The following is a 19,690-nucleotide window of genomic DNA, read 5'->3' as shown; positions in this document are numbered from 1 at the left end:
AATATGGCTTAAGCATTTACGATGGACTGATTATTGTGTTTTTTTTGTTTTAATGTTCTGCATTTAGTGTTGTTCTTGTATTTAGACTGCTAAGGACTTTATCTTAGCATGATTTCTCATTTTCAAGTAGCCATGTCACCCATGGTAGTGCAGATTCTGGGCGGGATTTGGGCTAGGGTGAGTGGGGTCCGTACCCCTGGACTCAAGACAAAAACGGGCCATGAGCACAAAGGTCTCCTCCCACTGCTCAGCTACGCAGGGCCATTGGAAAGTAGAGTACGAACCCACAGTGGGAAGCTGCAAACTTCTGTTCTGGAACTTTCTTCATAAATGTACAGCATTTTATTTATGTTTTACTTTTTTTGCCTTTTGTGCTGCATCAGATACAGTCAGTGTTATGCAGTGTGAATAATACTTGAGAAATATAATAGAGGATAAACTCCAGGCAAGGATGCAAAGGGTTTGAATCTGTGTACATCTGTGAATGAGATTTGCTGTACATTTGCTGTAGTGAAGGGACACTGTGCTCAAAGTATTACGAATAATGAAGAAAATGCTGTCAGAAAAAAAAAAAACACACACACAAGATTTCCTGTGAATCACCCTGAAACCTTATTACCATGCTTTTTTATTGAGACCAATCAGATTTTAGCTATGCTGTTAAATGCTTCCCTCCAAATCTATTAAAATTTAAAAAAAACAGTAAACTGCTTATATTATTAGAACAGCCACACAGAAATGTTTGCTTTCTATATACATTTCATGCCTTAATTACTGTAACTACAAATGAGCTTTCACTGAGGAAAAAGTGAAAACAACAACTGTTTTCTCACACTCTATCACTCCTTTATTTTCATATGCATTTTCAGAAGATGGAGAGACACAGAGTCTACCAGTCTAACCAAGCTGTTTCTTTATATAAACACTGCTGTGCATATCACCAGAAACTGCAGATACTGGGCAAGCCTAATGAGTGGAAATGGACCAGGGTATTAGTGTGTTATTTTGCTTGAAACCACACGATATCCCTCCTCTATAGATTATGATTACAGACATGTGTCTGGTTCCCACATGCTTGGTTTCTGTAGAGTGCTGGTTTGGAAGGGTGATATTAAATGTATGGAAAACAACATTCCCTCCCCTGGTTTGGATCTGCCAGGCTAGCCCTGTCTGAACAGCTGGCAGATTAAATTACCAGGGAACATGTTTTTTTATAGTTTATGAAATAACGTAATTTTCTTGCGTGCCTGTGATTAGTTTTTAACTTATTTGTAATGGGAATTGTGTATAAGCAGTGGTGGCTCGGGACTTTTTTGACAGGTGAGGCACAAATCACAACCCCCCCTAAAAGTAAATGTACTTTGTTTCATATATGCCTCCACTGAGAACATTTTAATACATTCAAATAATAGACTGCAGTCGCTGTGTACGGAAATGTGTGTTCGTAAATAATACAAAATAATTTATTAACTAGTTATTTGTGAAATTCAAGTTGTAAAAATATTTTCAAAGTTTCAGAACATTTATTTCTTTATGTATACATTTTATGAAACAATGGAGTATTCATATTTAAGAGTAATGCTATATGCATACATGCCAACAGTCCCTATGGTTGATGCACAGGAAGAAAGTCCAGATGTTTACCCATAGAAAAAAAAATCATTTATGCTGCACAGTAGAGTTAGTGAAAACCACACGCTGTGCTCTTCATGCAGCTGACACATCTGCTGATCACTAACTTATACAAAGGTAAGAACGCTTCATTATATCTATTTTTACTGTCATGATGGTCGTGTCATGTTGAGTTGGGGGGGGGGGGGTGGGGGATACGTCTATTATATGATAATGAGCGTTCTTTGCGTATGACTCCTCCCATGTGTATGATGTGTATGACCCCCCCCCCCCCCCCCCCCGGAGACGAGCGTCCCACTGAACAGTTTCCAAATGTTGGCAAGTATGTATATGTTGCATACGTGTGATATCTATATAAGGTATTTTACTTTATCACAGCTGTGAGTTTCATAGAAGAAAAACAACACATTGATTAAAAAAATCTGTTTTTTCTTCAGCAAAAGAGACAAATGTCAGGGCTTGAATTACTGGGGGGCTGGGGTTAGGGTCGATCACTTTAAGTATCGCAAAATAGGTTTTATTTCCAGATTTCCTTTAACATGTTTTAAGCCGACAGGTAACACTTAAAACAGAAAGGAACCTGTTAAAAACGTGTTAATTGTATGATGACATTTCCTGCCTTGTCTTTGCAGTTTCAGTACCAATCAATGATAATGAGAAAGCGACTCCTGACAATCTGAAAACTTCTCTGTGCATTTTACACAGGTTAATGCTTATATTAAGGAAGATTAAATAGTATTCCTTTCAGAAGTAAAGAAGTGACAACATTTAATTTGATCAGAAAAGGAATACGATTGAATCTTATTACACCTTGATCCATGTCTCAGCCTATACTGTTGACTCAAAAAAATAAACTCCAAGCAAGATCAGTAAAGAAATTAGCCTTCGTAAAATGCGTAGTTATCTAATTTAGATTGTCAGAAGATGATTTCTCATGATCTTTGATTGGTACCGAAAAATTGAATAGGCAGGACATTTCATCATGCAGTGAACACGTTTTTAACAGGTTCCTTTCTGTTTTAAGCGATGCCCATCAGCTTACAGCATGTTAAAGGGGGAATTTGGAAATACTATTCTGAGAAAATTAAAGGGTTTGCCTACGTGGATTACTATTTACAATACTTAATAACTACTTCAGAAGGAAATTCCTGTTTCTGCAATCAGGGCAGCTTCTAAACAAAACTCAGAAAAGCTGATTAGTGGGCTTCATTTATTGCACAGTCAAGCGATAGGATATTTAACACATTTCATTGCCTTTAATAGTAGTAGTTCAATAGTAGAAAGTGGCTGAAAAAAAATCCTAGTATCTATTAATCACGGCACACTAATATCCAAGCAGGAATTGCAATAGAAAAAAAATACAAAACAAATACCATGCCATTTACATGGTAAGAAATTCAGAATTAAAAAAAAAAAAGATTCTATGGAGTAATCGTTTTATAAATTGAGATACATAATGCTTTCATACAGGAAAGGCCTGGTTTGCAGATTGGACTGGAGGATAGCATAGAAATAGCGAAGGAGCGAGATGTAAAGTAGAAATCAAAGAGAGAAGATGCAGTTTCTTAGGCAGAAAAAGGGACTAGATTTGCATCTGTAATCAGCAATAAAATAGAATCTCGGAATTTGATATTATTGAATTGCTACTGTGTAATGTAATAACTATACTTGCTGTGCAAAGTTTTTGAAAGTAAAAGATTCCACTCTGAATATCACCATGAGTCTCTGCATTCACTTTCAATATGATATTAGATCAAACATTGCCAAAGTGAAAATAAAAAACCCTAGAGCTTCCCTGTAGCTTGGAAGTTGAAGGTTATTCACAATATTTCCATGCTGTCCCAGGTTAAGAACTTAAAAATATGGTCACCTTTCTACTACGACTACTACTACTAATACGAAGAAGAAGAAGAAGAAGAAGAAGAAGAAGAAGAAGAAGAAGAAGAGGAGGAGCTGTTTTCCTCCCAGCAACTCCAGTTATTGAAAGAACCAATTCTAATGCCATTATATGATTGTGTTGTGATATACAGCACAGGTCAGTTGAATATTTAAAAAGATGTAACAAAGGCAATCAGGAGGGGTTGTCACTTTTCTTCAGACCATTCCCCCAAGGCCGAATCCTTTACGTTATCTGGGCCGCATCTTACAAAGGTAAAATCATATCTCCAATGCATCATAGGGTGTTTTGTTTGTGCAGACCGAATGACTATCACCTCAAATAATGCATAGCCCGAGGAAGCACACTGGACTTTTAACCAGTTGACAAGAAAGTAGGTCTGTGTTTGTTGTCTGGCTTCTCTGCCGCAGGAACAGTTCATAAAAGAACAATGAAAGTCAGTCTTTAGGAGAGAGACAAAAAAATCTTGAGTCAACATCAAATCTTATCAAAATTCCACTACATAGGGCAGAGATTGCATGTGTTCTGAACACATGATTATCACATTATCTAACCCAGCTAAACCTAAATTAAGAAACCCATTGGTTTTTAATACTGCATTAATAATAATAACTTTAGTTTGAAACAATGGGTCATTCATTTCTGCGGCTCAGTGTAGTGTGGTAAATTTAACAAAATCTGAAGCAAAGCTGACTCTTCCCATTAAGATGTCAATCAAAGTAGTGTACCCAAGATTTACATACAGTATAGAAGCATCACCTTGCCTTTGTCAGTCTTTGGAAATAGGACACACTCTGTTTGAGGTGCACCCACTTATCTTAAGTCTTTGCTTGGTTTTACATTGCTTGGGAACCATTATAGGTTGAGTATTCAATTGATGCATGATACAAGTAGTAAGATAAATGTATCCCTTTAAGCACCAGACATATTTGGTCTATCAACAGTTTCAGTGAAACCCTGTAGAAGCATAGAAATACCAAAATGCCAACAGTATATTTAATATGTACTAATCTGCTTTATTAAATAGATTTATGTTGGAGTAATAAAGTTAATTGAATGTGAATGTCTATAGTGCTTACTATTTTTTAGAGGGGGTTGATGCTAAATTTGTTTGTCACTCAACAATTTTGTTAATAAACATTCACTGGTAACTCAAAATATTTTGTACATTTTTACAGGTTTAACTTTTAATGACCAGGGTCTTTAATAGACTTATGAGTAACAGCTGTTAAGCTTTTACTAGACAGATGCCACCTTTGAATATAACACTCAAGGGGCCTCGCTTACGAAAGGGCACTAAATGTAGCTGTAACATGCACCATAAAGCAGTGAACAGAAGCAGCCCTCCACAGTGGACAGGTAAAGGCAACGCAAACTAAAACTGCATGCAGAGGAGTTATAAACTCTAGTGGAGGAGGTTGTTTTAAATTATAATGCCTTGTTTGGTCCAGTGTTTTATTTAACCACTAAATTTTGTACCAATGTAATAAACTATAAAATAAAATCTAAGAAATTATAACATTAATTCACGTTTATTCATGCTTAATATAACCTATATGAAAATGTTAATGAAAGTAATGCCTCCATGATGCCAGATAGATTTCAGCCCAGAAAAATAGATTTAAATAGTGTGTTTATCAGTAGTTAAAGCCTGGTTTCCAAACAAACTAATTATCGCTCACTTGAAGGTGCACACTGCGATTATCGCCCCTTAGTAAATACGGTGTAAATGAAGCTCATTTCATTATTCAGAGCAGGGTGCCTCATTTAAATACATTATCATGCATTACCATACAAATCACATATTCATTCTGATTACCATAGTGTGGCACAATAAAATCAGCGAGCACCATTATATGCCCACTATTTGGTGCGATAATTAATAAAATTGCAATAGTAAATATGGAAATCGTGAACGTGCACACTAATGATGCACCATAATGTTTAGTGCCCTTTCGTAAATGAGGCCCATAAGTGGCAGTGTTGTTGGAGTCGGAAACGGTCCAAGGTTCCAAGGTTTAGTAAACCAACGAGACATAAAAATACATTTTTAGTTTCAGTTTAATGCATGCAGCTACAACATTATAACTAACTTAAATGTTAAATATACCTGTGTTTAATGGTCCTGAAATAGAGTAACCTACATAAACTGATGGTCATATGGCAAAAAAATAACTACAATAATGCTACTAATGGTAATAAAAGAAAATTGAAAACTAGATCCTCAGAGATGCAGTATCTTATGTCAAGTGATACCCACCTCCTAACAATGGGATTTGGGAAAATGAAGACAAATTTTTCTTAATGAAATTAGGAATGGCAGGGGTCATTTAGGTTCTTGAATTGAGCTGTGACACCAGGGTTAACACCCCTGCTGTTTGAAAAAAATGAAATGAGATCTTCAGTTTTTACGGCACTGGTTGACTGGCCCTCAACCACCAATGCCACTTCCTACAGTGTCTGGTGTTTTGTGGAGTTCTCTTGGTATCTATCTTCTCGGAAATGATGAAATCCGAATCAAAGATGGTACAGTTAGGCTGCGGGCTGAATGACGTTGGCAAGACAGAATCTCTGTAAATAGCTGAGTTATTTCATTGTGCTTGTTGTTGAAAAAACTCTATTTTTACTGGTCATTGTATTTATTTATTTTTACATCACAGCATGTGACAGTGAACACTGGGGCCCTCACTGCAGCAACCGCTGCCAGTGTAAGAATAGAGCTTTGTGTAACCCCATTACTGGGGCATGTATCTGCTCTCCGGGCTTCAAAGGATGGAGATGCGAGGACAGCTGCGATCCAGGGAATTATGGGAACGGATGCCAACAGAAATGCCTGTGCCAAAATGGAGCTACCTGTGACCATGTTACTGGAGAATGCAAGTGCCCTCCTGGGTACACTGGGGCCTTGTGAGTAAATACTTAACTACTCTGTGGTGGCTTCTGAAGATCATGCCCTTCTCCCAAAAAACTCCCAAAATGCATGCTTTTTTTTTTTTTTTTTTTTTTTTTTTTTTTTTTTTTTTTTTATTTATTTTTTTTTTTATTTATTAATTTATTTATTTATTTATTTTTTTTTTTTTTTACTTTTTTTTTTTTTTTTATATATAATTTAGCCGTCGCCAATTATTTTTACCCCGGTTTTCACCCCAATTTAGCATGCCCAATTATTATCTGTATCCCCGGCTCACCGCTCGCAACCCCCCCGCCGACTCAGGAAACGGAGGCTGAAACACGCGTCCTCCGAAACGTGCTCCTTCCAAGCCGTCATTTTTCGCACTGCAGATCCACAGCAATGCTACCAGACCTATAGTGCCGGAGGACAACACAGATCTGGCGGCTCCGCTGCAGAGCCACAGGCGCCCTATCGGCCACAGGGGTCGCTGATGCACGGTGAGCCGTGGATTCCCCTGCCGACCTAAGCCCTCCCTACCCGGGCAGTGCTCAGCCAATTGTGCGCCGCCCCCTAGGAACTCTCGGTCACGGTCAGCTGTGACATAGCCTGGATTCGAACCAGCGATCTCCAGGCTATAGGGCACATCCTGCGAGGAGCGCCTTTACTGGATGCGCCACTCGGGAGCCCCCCCCAAAATGCATGCTTAGTATTACTGTACACTGCCAGTAAACAGTTAGGGGGCAATAGCACTATGCAATGGTCTTAAATCTTCCTATGAGAAGCCTCTGTGGAAAAGATTTTTGACACGTGTCAGGACATAGTCAATACAGCCTGTGATTTGCAAGTTGTAGGCAAGAAATATCTTTAGCCTTGCATGCACATTTTTTTTACCTTTTACCTTGAGTTAAGGATATACCATGACATTATTTCACCAGGCTACACAATCATTACCATGTCTTCTTTCAGTTATTTCTGAATTAAACTCACATTTACAGCTGCTGTTTTTGCTTCATTTGCCTCAATTATCTCAGCACTAGCGGTATGATATTCTGGGTTAAAACATTAAGTGACGAGTGCACATTGGTAAAACGGGGATGCATTCATGAAAATTAAGAAAAATACTAATGTGTGCAGACCCCAGGTATTTTCTATGCTTTCAGATTATTCATTAATCGTTAACATAACAGTTTTCTTATGTTGTACAATGTATATAGTATATTTATATTTTCCAAACTTAATTTTCAAATTTCAAAATGATAAGGCACTACAGTGAACTGGAGATAGAAAGGAAAAGTTGATCATGAATTTGGTAAGTTGAAAGGGTGTTTTGTATTTCTAATTACCTCTTTCGTTTTGGGAGCTCAGCTGTGAAGACCTGTGTCCACCTGGGAAGCATGGCCCTCAGTGTGAAGAGAGGTGCCCATGTCAAAATGGAGGAGTGTGTCACCACGTCACTGGGGAATGCTCCTGCCCTGCTGGATGGATGGTACGAATGCTGACTGTTTGACAATATATAGATTTTTTGGCTTAAGGAATTGTTGACAGGTTGATACAGTAGAACACTTGGCCTTGATGTAAATTTGCAGTTTTACTACTCTTGAGTTGGCAGTCAACATGTTACCACGGTGATGTACCATTCTGCCAATAGTTTATACTGCTGAAGCTGCTATCCTTGTACTACTATTGCCTTTCAGCACCACTACTGTTTTGGTGCCACTGCCAGTAATACTGTAGATCAGAAAAGAGGATCTACAGCAGGGGTGGGCAAAGTTGGCCCTTTCAGTCTTTCTCCCTGTTCTTAATTGTTTTATTCAACTAAATAAACATCCATCCAGATGCTGAAGTTGTTAACTATTTCATTTTACCAATTAAACCTGGAGTGTGGTGGATTGGGCAACCCTGATCTACAGGCACTCTTCTACCAGTGAACCTCAAGAGCTACATAGCAAACAGAATTTGTTTGGTTTATTGTCATCTAAGAAAGTACAATTATCAGAATTGGAGGCTAATGTTAATCTCTGCACCCCCTTCCCTCTTCTCTTGTTGACCTGTGTGGTGGATTCAGGGCACAGTGTGTGGTCAGCCATGTCCAGAGGGGAGGTTTGGAAAAAACTGCTCCCAGGAGTGTCAGTGTCATAATGGAGGAATGTGTGTCTCAGCTACCGGTCAATGTCACTGCAGCCCAGGATACACTGGAGAGAGGTGAGGCAAGCCTGTTTGTGAACTCTTTGTGATAAAGTGTTCATCCCTACTGTATGTGAAAAGCACCTGTACATTGGCAGCACATTAAATTCAGACAGCTGAGTTCAGTCAAGTGTACAGATTGCCGCTCTGCTGGTGTCCGAGGAGTTCTCTATACTATAAATGTACTGATACAAGTGGAGAGGTCTGTTGCTTTGTTAGGATTAGGAGGCCTTTTAGTGAAGAAATACATTTTGAGGCATACCAATGACTCTTCATAAATCCCCATAGATCTATTAATAGCCAGCAAGTGGGTTTCGGGGTGTTTTGGGTGAATGGTTTGCTATAAAAACAGTACCTGTGCCTGTTTTGAAGCCATATACAGATTTTAAGATCAATCCACAAAACATTCAGAAGTTTTAAACCTCACACGCTTTCATAGAAACAAAAATCCAAACAAGAAAAGGTATTAAAAAAAAACACTATGTGAGCCCTGCATACAGGTCGCATATATATAAATATATTATGTTAGGACAGAGACAATTCTATCAAATACTCACACTTTCAAAGAAATGACCCGTTGGCATTGCTAGACTCCAGAAATAAAATATAGACACAGTCACAACATAGTTTAGCCCTGCAATGTATCGTGTAGGCCTAGTCATTCTTCTGTCAGCTGGGAGAAACAATATGCTAAGATTTGTTTAACAAGTACGTGTAATCCTTTCACATTAACAGAGATAATGTTAACTTAAAACTTAAAATGAACCTGCACTGTGGTTTAAGTGGTTCATGTGGAAACAGTTAATTTTTTTAGTGACCAACAGTGTTGGATAATAGTAATCAGAAATCCTCATATTAATGCTTCAATGGAAACTATAAGCAACTCCAAACACAGTGATATACAGTAGACCCTGCTTGTGACATTCAGCCTACTGTTTGTACAACAATAACTTTAACTGTTACACAATTGGTTTAGTGGTTCAGTAACTGAAGACAAGTCAACATCATGTCTGTATGCATGGGAAAGGATAACGCTAAACCATTTAGTGTGATTTACTGGTGTAGCAGGGCAGCGCCCTGCCTGTAAATAATATGGTTGTGTGGTGATTTGGTGGTGGTTGGCAGGGATGGGGTTAATTTCCTATCCCTGCCAAAAATACATGTGAGAATGTGGCTGGAGCTAATTGAGTAATTGATAATTAGGCTCCAGCCACATGGTATAAAAAAGGGGAAAATCCTTTGTTTGGAGGAGGTGTTTTGGGTGAGTGGTTGTTTGTTTGTGCTGTGTTTATTTTTGGGAAAAAAAAGAAGTGTAGTGAAGGCTAATGCCCAGCCTACCTTTTTTATAGCATGTGGCTGGAGCCTAATTATCAATTATTCAATTAGCTCCAGCCACATTCTCACATGTATTTTTGGCAGGGATAGGAAATTAACCCCAATCCCTGCCAACCACCACCAAATCACCACACAACCATATTATTTACAGGCAGGGCGCTGCCCTGCTACAACTGGATTTTTCAGTGTATCATGTAAGCTATATATGATTACTGTTAAATAAAAGAAAACAAAAAAACCAAGCACAGCATTATTTGGTTTTGAGGGTGGACAATTTCATATACCACTTGACCTTAAGACCCACAGTGTAAGAATTAATTAACTGAAATGTGGCATTACTTGACAGTACAACTGTTAATTAGAAAACTATGTTGACCTGTTTTTTTTTTCTTCTTTTTAAAATTGCACATGACTGTTTGACAGAGAACCAAGCAAACTGTTGATCCTCTATAAACCAGTACCAAGGTCAGCATGCACTGAAAAGAAAGAAAAAAAACACACATCAATTCAAATTCTATCAGATCAGGGTCACTCATAAGTCTTGGTTATTTCCAGCTGGAAATGTGTAGTATATCATTTTTATGTTAAAAGAGCTGTTAAAATGTCAAGCAGGAGTCTGTCAGTGGTTTTTGTGTTATGTACATGTTTCTTCTTTTGCTTCATAAGCCATTTTGAATTACATAGAGAAGAAAGATGTGTGTGAGGGATACTGTACAGCGAGCACAGTATGTGTTTATTGGTGTATCAAGTGGGTCTTGTCACGCTGTAGGTAGTTTATTCTTAACTTTAATTCCTTGATTATAAGATATAGAGTAGTAGTACAAAAAATAGTTATTAAATTAGACAAATGTTTTGATAAGAAGACTTTGTCAGTGTTTTTCCTGTTATAATGCAGCTTGCCAGGGCATAAACATACTGAACACAAGAAATCTAAATAAATAGCTTGCCCAACAGCCAAAGATTACTAAAATGATTACGCACAAATGAGCTTTGAAATACAGTATCCTTATAAAATACTTTTATGACTAAACTAATTGTATTTTTTAATTCACGTTATACATTAGTTTAGCTATGTTTCTGTTATAAGTTCCAGTAATTGCTTTTTTTTCTTTTAGAATTTGATTTGTGCTGTTGGAGAAAACACAAATCCTTATCATTGTGTACTGTGTGTTTTTTTTTTTTTTCTCTCTAAAATCTAGTCTGTTTTACTGAATTTAATGAGATATAGCAGACAAACCAATAATACCATAAACAGACATTAGGGAGCTTGTATGATCTCAAATTAAGCCGTCATTGTTTTTCCCCACATCTGTGAGTCAGTAAAAACCAACAAGCAGATGAACTTGAAAATAGCAGTTACGTCTTTAACTTAAGAATTATCGTGATATTCAAAGCACTGCCGTAAGTTGTTAGTGTTTCCGGTTTGACGGCGTGCCGCGTGTGGTACTGTTGCTGCTGACTGAGAGCACAGATTACAAACAGTGACTGAGGTAAAATACAATAAAGAGCAGTTTACGTTTACGGACACAACTGAACTGAAAATTAAAGACCACCAATGTAGGTGTACAATACAGGAAAGGTAACGAGACAAACTCGTTTTTTTGGGTTTTTTTTGCATAAAGTAACTGTAATATTACTCCCATAAAAAATGTAGCGCATTATATTACCTTGTTATTGACAATATTATTACAGTAACGCGTTACTAAGTAACAAGTTGCCCCAACTCGGCTTAGGAGAGGAAAAACCTTTTTTATAGCTTCTCCACACTGTCTAGTTGACTTTAGAGTTTCATCCACTGCTATCCCCAAGTCCTTTTCTCATGCTTCATTTCCTCTCACATGCAGTACCACAGTGCTAACTATCGATTGCAGCTTAAACTGATAATGCATTGAGTGTACAGCACGACTCTGTCCTGACCTTTCCCGTGGAACTATCACTCCCAAACCGATAGGTGCCGAGAGCACTGAACCGTAAACCCACATGGAAAAGACATGGCATGGTCCAAGTAGAAGAAAATAGAATAAACCAAGGAGTTTTTTAAAATGTATTTTATAACTAGCTAAAAAGAAACAAGCTAACAACATTGTATTAAACTAAAAGGAATACGGATGATGGCTCTGACTGTGCTTCCATGATGATAAAGCAGATCACATTTATAATGGCGAAGCCTGCACCATTCATGCTATTTACAATGGAGTAACCCCTTCATGACCTTGTGAGTTAGCACATGACCCTTTGTTCTCACAAACATTGTTGCAAGTTATGTTAGATATATTCTGGCACTGTCAGGCTTTTTTTTTTAGTTGTGAACTGCATGTTCGTTATTATTATTCTATATAATCTTGTTTTATGAAACAATAAAAAAGAAACACTTGGAAAGGTAAAATAGGAGCACTGTTGACCAATGTATTAGAATGTTATAAAAAAATATAATTTTATATAAAAACAAACCCGGGCTATCCCTCTGACAAAACAGGGAGTCTATTTTGCATTCCTGTTTCCCCTTTGAAAAAGTTCTCAGAACACAGTTTGAGATTTTTACAAGGCTTTCCTCTTATGCTGTACCTTGTGTCAGTGTTCTGCTGAACACGGGGTCAGGTGTTTCGCCACTAGGTCAAGATGAGGTCATCTAGCAACTTGTATGCAAAGCTTAATTGGTATGGAACTGTTTGTTTTAAGAGCGCCACTACCTCATGTGTATAATTGATTGAATTAGTAAGACTGGAGACAGGCAGTAACACTGCAGCCTTGTTTTCCTGATGTATATAAATTTCTTGGACCAAGATACTCTACTGCACAAACTGCAAGCTTGTTAAGTTTGCAGATGACATAAATCTAGGATTAACAATGGATTCAGAAAATGCAGCCCAGAAAATCGTATCTGGTCTGTAACTGGGAAGACTCAAATTAGTTTTAATCTTAACAAAGACTATGTATTGTACACAATTTAGGATGAAAAACAGGAAGACTTTGAAAAGGACTGTGTGGTTATAGTGGATGATGCAAGCTGCCTTGACATGCCTGTGATCATAAAGATTCAAATTAACCCCAATAATGTTGCTTTACTTAGGGTATTGAACAACTCTAACATGGAAATGATCTGGACTGAAAAACTACTTATCTCCTTAATCCTCTTAAATCCCCTTTTCCGTTTTTTTTTAATTTTCTTGATCTATCTGTTCTCATCAAGTTTAACTATAAACACCACATACAATTATTATGGGTGATGTGAGTGAATAGAAAGTTTAAGGATTTTCCTGTGACCACCAGACCGTGGATGGTTTCCCGGCTCTGCAAGTGGATGCATTCTTTGTGGCTGGTGGCTTTATGACTGTTGCAGCCACAGGATATGAAAACCCTTAGGAATCGTCAAACATTTAGAGGAGCTCTTGCAAATGGACAGATGTGTGTACTTCTGTTCCCTGACTTGCCATCTGTTTGTGCTATATGAATTGATAAACTTAAAGGATTTGCTATCATAATACAGCTACTATATATATGTTTTATTTAACAAATACATTAATAGTACCACTATACCACACATTTATAATAGTATAGTGATAGTACATTTATTTTCTGACCAATTTAGGTAAGCCTTGTAATGATAAATTACGTTAAATTTTGCTGATATTGTCATGTTTGCTAGCTAAAATGTTACTTAGAATATCTTGTGGTGCTGCATAGTCTGGTGAAATGTCTTTTTTGGGCGGTGTGGATCACTTTTACAGTTTGGCAGAAGCAGCCCTGATTTGTGTCTACAATAGAAGCACAAAACAAGACATGCTGCAGGCCGTACATGTACAAAGGGCATGGAGTGCACAAAGCAGTTCACTATATTGCCTATTAGAGAATGTGCACTTGGAATGCTACCAGATGACCTGACTGAAAAGCCTAACTAATTAAATGAGAACATTCAAATAAAATGTGCAGTCAAACTGCCTTAGCTTCCCTTATACATGTTTACCATGGTATTTTTGCACTTTGAACATGCTTTTTCCACATTAATACCATTTATTAAACCATAATTTACCCTGGTTTACCATGTTTATTGATATGCTTTACCATACCTCACTGTTCTTTACATTGCTTTCCTATGCTTTACCATGCTTTGCTATGCTTTTACTATGGTAAACTTTTATAAGGGTTGTCACGCATTACCAATGTCAGTAATTAAAGCTATGCTTAACTCTAAGTTCATTATGGGTGTATAGCAGTCATTTTTTAATAAAACATGTACTATACTGTGCCAACAATAAATTTGATTTAATTTGCAAAATGTAATGTACATTTAAGTGCTACGGTACCAGTTTAAAAAAATGGCTCAGAATGAATTAATGACTTTATTTCATATCTGCTCAGTTTTCAAAAACCTGGTAAAAGCCTGAGGAGGACAAACTTGGTTCAAACCAGGATGTGCATCATCAAGCCCGTACAAAGGTCCTTAAGCTGGTAATTAAGAGTATCAGAAAGCAAAACCATATATTTAAAAAGCCAATGAACTGACAGGAATAGCAACACAAGTGCTTTTTTATAAGTTAATAAGGGCTTGTCAAACCCACATGTCATGACAGACTACCACAAACCGTAGATTTATTTTTTAACCACACCCGTTGGGTTGGAAAACAGTCAAGAAAAGTATTTCGGCATAGAAAAAAAAATGTCATATGTTGCCAAATGGAAAGTTTGGAAAGCATACAGGATCAGCAGGGGTGTAACCAGCATTGAGGAAGACTAGTCCTTGGTCAGATTTAGAATGAGTTCCTATACAGGTTAAGAAAGCACTTCACTGAAAGGGATAGGTTTAGCCAATGTCAATGTTTGCAGTAACACAGCTGTGAATGCTGAACTACTTTTTATGTTATCCACTACCAGTGAGGCTTGAAGAGCAGCTTATTTTGCTTATGTATTACATATAAGAGCTCTGGGTAGGTTGAAGTCTCTTTATCGTGTACAATCTGCCTCTTCTGCTGGGCAATTAGAAAGTGTACAGTATTTTATTTTTTATTTTTATTCCTTTAAAAAATATGTAGGTTACCGTGTGTTAGCATCTCAGTGGGCTTACTGTATTACTAAACATATAGGAGGCAGGAGGACATAATATCAGTAAAAACAATTACCTAATACAGGCTTTCCAAATCAATTGGTGAATGCATACATTTATAGGAGTTGTTATTTGTGCATGAACTGTTTCGACTGTTGGAAAGAAGCTATCCAATGCAGTCTAGTTTAAATCAATGACAATCTCCAGTTTGGAAATTAGACATTTCATAACATTGTTATTAGTTACAGTGGAAGTGTACACTGGGTTGACATAAAACAGTGAGCAGAGTATGGCAAAACTGCTACTGAAAATAACATGTATTTCAGTGTATAAAAAAATTCAATGGCTTTTAACTGGTAAATACAGTTCACAGTCTTGAACCTTGATTAGTCTTTAGCCCTAGTTATCGTATCTATTGGGGTACAGTTAAGTTCCAGTCCCAAGTCTGTGTTGGTCTTCTTTTTAATTATCCGTGCCTTTCAGCAGTATTGATAAAGAAGCAAAGAGAAGGAAAACATTCTGCACTCTAGTGAGAGCACATTTCAGATAAAAAATAGAATGTGGAAAAGTTGACCAATTAGAGAGGGTTGCCAGAGACTTTGATATAATTTTTGGTATGACACAGCTGGGGTTGCTTGTCCCTGACTGGGCTGTTCTACACAGTCGTCCCACTGAATATTTAACTTGCTGAGTAAATAGCCATAGATGCTTTGATTTCTGATATTTCAATATACACACCGATACTGGCCTTACATAAATGTAATGCACAACACAGCACGATTTAGTGTAGCCCTGTGACACGTATAAGGATATATAACAACACAATAAGAATATTTATCTCTGAAGCCTAGAAACCATAAAAGTATTGATAAGATTGATAGGGCAATATTAACAAACGTAATTATTTTTTTAATCTGATGTGAATGCTGATAAATGTATCGGAAAACAATACAGGCTTTGGTCATTTTGTTATTACCTTTACGAACACAAAACAGGTGTTGGAGAATTAGACTTACTCATTTACTTACTCATTTACACTCCTGATATTTGTTAAAATCTAACAGTTTGAGAATCGAGCCCGAGCGATTTCACATCTGTCCAGCACCAGGGCATATTCTGACAAAATAATTTGAAAGTTGTCATCTAAGGCTTACAGTTGGTAGTACAGAGGCATTGTATAAAAGATGGTGGTGCATGTTAAACACTGCACACATGGCTCCCCTGGTTTGGCATCCTTTTAAGCCTGTGTGTCAATGATGTCCTAATATTTGTCAGAGGGCAGTGTTTATACTGACTGAAAAATTTGAGTTGAGCAGGGAAACAGTCAAAAGGCAGCACAGTATGTGTTTTATAGAAATCACCCCTCAGCAATTGATATTATTAGGAAATGAGTGCCACTTTCTGAATATACCCCCTTCGTTGTAACAGCTGCCTCTGGTTGTGTAAAGAGCAAAGAACTGAGTTATTGTACTGTAGCTCTTCTATGGGATATTTTTGCAATGCCAAAACTTAAATAAAACTGTTTTCATTGGATATCACTATTAAGTGGTTCTCATGGCATCTTGATAAGGATGAAGAGGTTATTGACATATTGAGATACTGCATCCTCCCACTGAGTTCTCTACATGTATGGCTCCTGTGGGAACTACAGGAGAATCTTCTGGCATTTTATGCAGTCAGTCTATTCGGGTTCATAAATATGAGTTCTTAAACTACTTGGAGCAAAGTGTTTCATTCCTCCTTCCACCCCCACCCCTAAAAAATTTCTAACTACTGTACACATCAGCATGCTCTTTGATTAGCTGGCACAACCTTTATTGTGATTCACTCTTTAAACTGGTTAACCCACACATCACTTCACCACTTTCTGACTTGACACCCTTGGGACAGACTTAGGAAACCCTGTACTTACATTTTAGACATTTTGGCTGTGTGACAAATGCAGGGGCCGACATCACGTCAGACTCAACCCCTAATTCCTTCTCCACAAACAAAGGAGTTATCCCCTTTTATACAGATGGCCATTCCCCAATCAGCACTCAGTTACCTTACGTTGAGGAATGGCCACACCTGTTATTGTTGGCAGGGACAGATTTAATCCCATCCCTGCTTTTTGACTCTACTTAAAAAAAAAAATATATATATATATATATATATATATATATTTTTTTTTTTACCATGCTGTAGAAAACTGAATTCTGAAAGCAAATGAGGCACAGTCAGTGGTGTTTTCTGCATTTTCCTGTGCCCCTTTCCTTGTTGACTCAATGCACTTTTTTTTTTCTTTTTTTTTTTTGAGAAGCTTCCCAAGCATGTCTCAATTAAAACAGTGTCATTTTTAGGTTTGGTTTAAAAACAACAAATAAAGGAGTGTTGTTTGGTAGACAGATGTAACATACCATGGGTTTTGAAAAGTGCAGGAGAAAACTCTATAGCAAAGATGTTTGTTTGTTTGTTTTTTCAGGCTTGTGTGTGGAATATCACAGGAATCCTGGCCCCTTTTACTGTGTTTAATGTTTGCAGTTTGTTTGTTTACACCCTTTCTTTTCTGTCATACCCATTACAGGTGCCAGGAAGAATGCCCGTTTGGAACGTATGGAGTAAACTGTGCCCAGACATGTCAGTGTGTGAACGGAGGGAAGTGCTACCATATAAGCGGTGCCTGCCTTTGTGAGGCAGGCTACGACGGTGAGCACTGCGAGGTCAGACTGTGTCCAGAGGGAGTGTATGGGATCAAGTGTGACAAAAAGTGTCCCTGCCATTCTCACAACACCCAGAGGTAAGATCTGCTTTTCCACATAGCAAGAAGCTTTGCTTGAGAGGACGCTGTAGCTAGCAAGCCATGGTCATTTCTGCCCAGGGAGCACCAGCAAACCTATTGATTCAGTATTTTTACAGTAGGCCTGGTATCATTTCTGACAAGTGAGTTTGTATAAAGGATTTGCTGTTTATGAACTAGATTCTTGCTCCTGCTGACCATCTATATCTCTTTTTTGAATAAGGACCCTAAAAATAACAGCATTCACAAGGATCTGTTATATGAACATTGGGACTACTCTGCAAGAAATAACGTTCATAGACCAACTAATAATTCACTTTCTCAACATCAGAATACATTTAAACAAATATCTGACAAACAAGTCTTTTTTTCCCCCCATCTACCTAAAACAAAAAGCTTCTTTCAATACTATTTTCTAGTTACACATAAGTAATTGACATTAACCCATGATTTAAAAGCTAAAATGTAGATGCTCATTTAGGATATCCTTTGATGTTCAGATTTTGTTATCATACTAATTCCAAAGAGGCTGTCATTCATTAGTTGTACTACTTATGTTACTATCAATTTTCATTTACTCAGACATATCTTGTTGCATTTAATTACAAAATAACATTAGACTCAAAGCTATCTAATCAAACATTAATTAGAAACCCACACAACCAAGTTATTTGTGTAGTTAACCATTTTGGTCAATCCAATACCAAACAGCCTTGGTTTTCTAGTGTGTAGTGTTTTTACAAGATCTGGGTATTCAGAAGTAAGGAGCTGAAATGACCTCGCTGGGTTTATTTAATGAAGGACCTCCGGGTTCCTAGTCCTCATCTCCAGAGGAGCTTTGCTTTAAAACCACAGCACAAGCATGACAGGCTTTAATCATTCTAGTTTAGCACTGCGGCTGACACGGGCACCAACCCCGGAGACAATGTGAATAAACAACATCAAACAATTATTCAAATCAGCTCTGGAAAATCTATTACGAGCCTGGCAAAGCTATGATGGTCAGGCCAAATTATATCCAATCTTGGTAAAAGGTTGAGTCTTCAGCTAACCCAGACGTCCAGTGGGCTCTCATAGAGGTGACCTGTTCTGACTGGGGAAGGCCTCAACACTGCCTCTGTGTAGTTGATCCACTGGATTTTTTTGTTGCTGAAGTTCTCTGTCAGTGCAGCCGCTTGTGTGAGCCAGAGAACCACAAGCGCTGCATTGTGTCAGCCCTTGAAGCTCAGATGTCCGGGCACAGCTGATGATGACCATTTGTTATGTGTCGCAACAGCTGCCTGGCCACGCTTTCAATGGAGCTGCTGTTTCAGGTAGAGACAGCTGGTGTCCTTCCAGGTATTAGAGTCTGCAATTGTTACACAGTAAATACCCCCGCCCCCCCCCCCCCCCCCCCCTTATTACTGTGATTTTTCTCCTGCCCATAAAAATGTGTTAACATGTTGATCCACTACAATATTTGATTTGTGTTGTCTCATATGAAAACAGGTGCAGGCTGTCGTCTTAACTCTGTTGTAATTCAATTGTTTTTATAGTAAACTCAAATTGAAATTACAATAGAGAGAGAGAGAGAGAGAGAGAGAGAGAGAGAGAGAGAGAGAGAGAGAGAGAGAGAGAGAGAGAGAGAGAGAGAGAGAGAATAATAGATGGGCTTCAGTGAGTTACAGGAAAATAATTCCATCTAGGGTTTCTGGGATGTCGTAAATTACAAGACCGAAGGTCAAGTAGTTGATAAACTGTCACAGAAACCTGAGATGGAATTATTTTCCTGTAACTCACTGAATAGGCCCATCTATTATTTTTTATAATACATGGATACCCTTGTGATGCTAATATTAAAGAAGACGAGGTTCAGCAGTACAGTTTTTTTTTTTTTTTAAACATAGTGTTTCAGTGCTGTACAGACGTTCTATGTCGTTATTTGTTTCT

At 37.8% G+C, this 19,690-nt stretch overlaps 1 protein-coding gene across 1 annotated transcript in view; it reads left to right on the top strand.

The window, feature by feature from the left end:
- Positions 1 to 19,690, top strand: part of LOC117409645 (multiple epidermal growth factor-like domains protein 10) — a 64,728-nt gene that overhangs the window by 25,458 nt on the left and 19,580 nt on the right. Inside the window, exons 6-9 of the mRNA XM_058992406.1 lie at positions 6,190 to 6,436; positions 7,788 to 7,908; positions 8,488 to 8,624; positions 17,549 to 17,761. Coding sequence (XP_058848389.1) covers positions 6,190 to 6,436; positions 7,788 to 7,908; positions 8,488 to 8,624; positions 17,549 to 17,761 — 718 coding nt within the window. The remainder of the gene's footprint in view (positions 1 to 6,189; positions 6,437 to 7,787; positions 7,909 to 8,487; positions 8,625 to 17,548; positions 17,762 to 19,690) is intronic.

The sequence above is a fragment of the Acipenser ruthenus genome, chromosome 2 (assembly GCF_902713425.1).
Source record: "Acipenser ruthenus chromosome 2, fAciRut3.2 maternal haplotype, whole genome shotgun sequence".
Classification (NCBI taxonomy): Eukaryota; Metazoa; Chordata; class Actinopteri; order Acipenseriformes; family Acipenseridae; genus Acipenser; species Acipenser ruthenus.
This window is presented reverse-complemented; position numbering and strand designations above follow the sequence as displayed.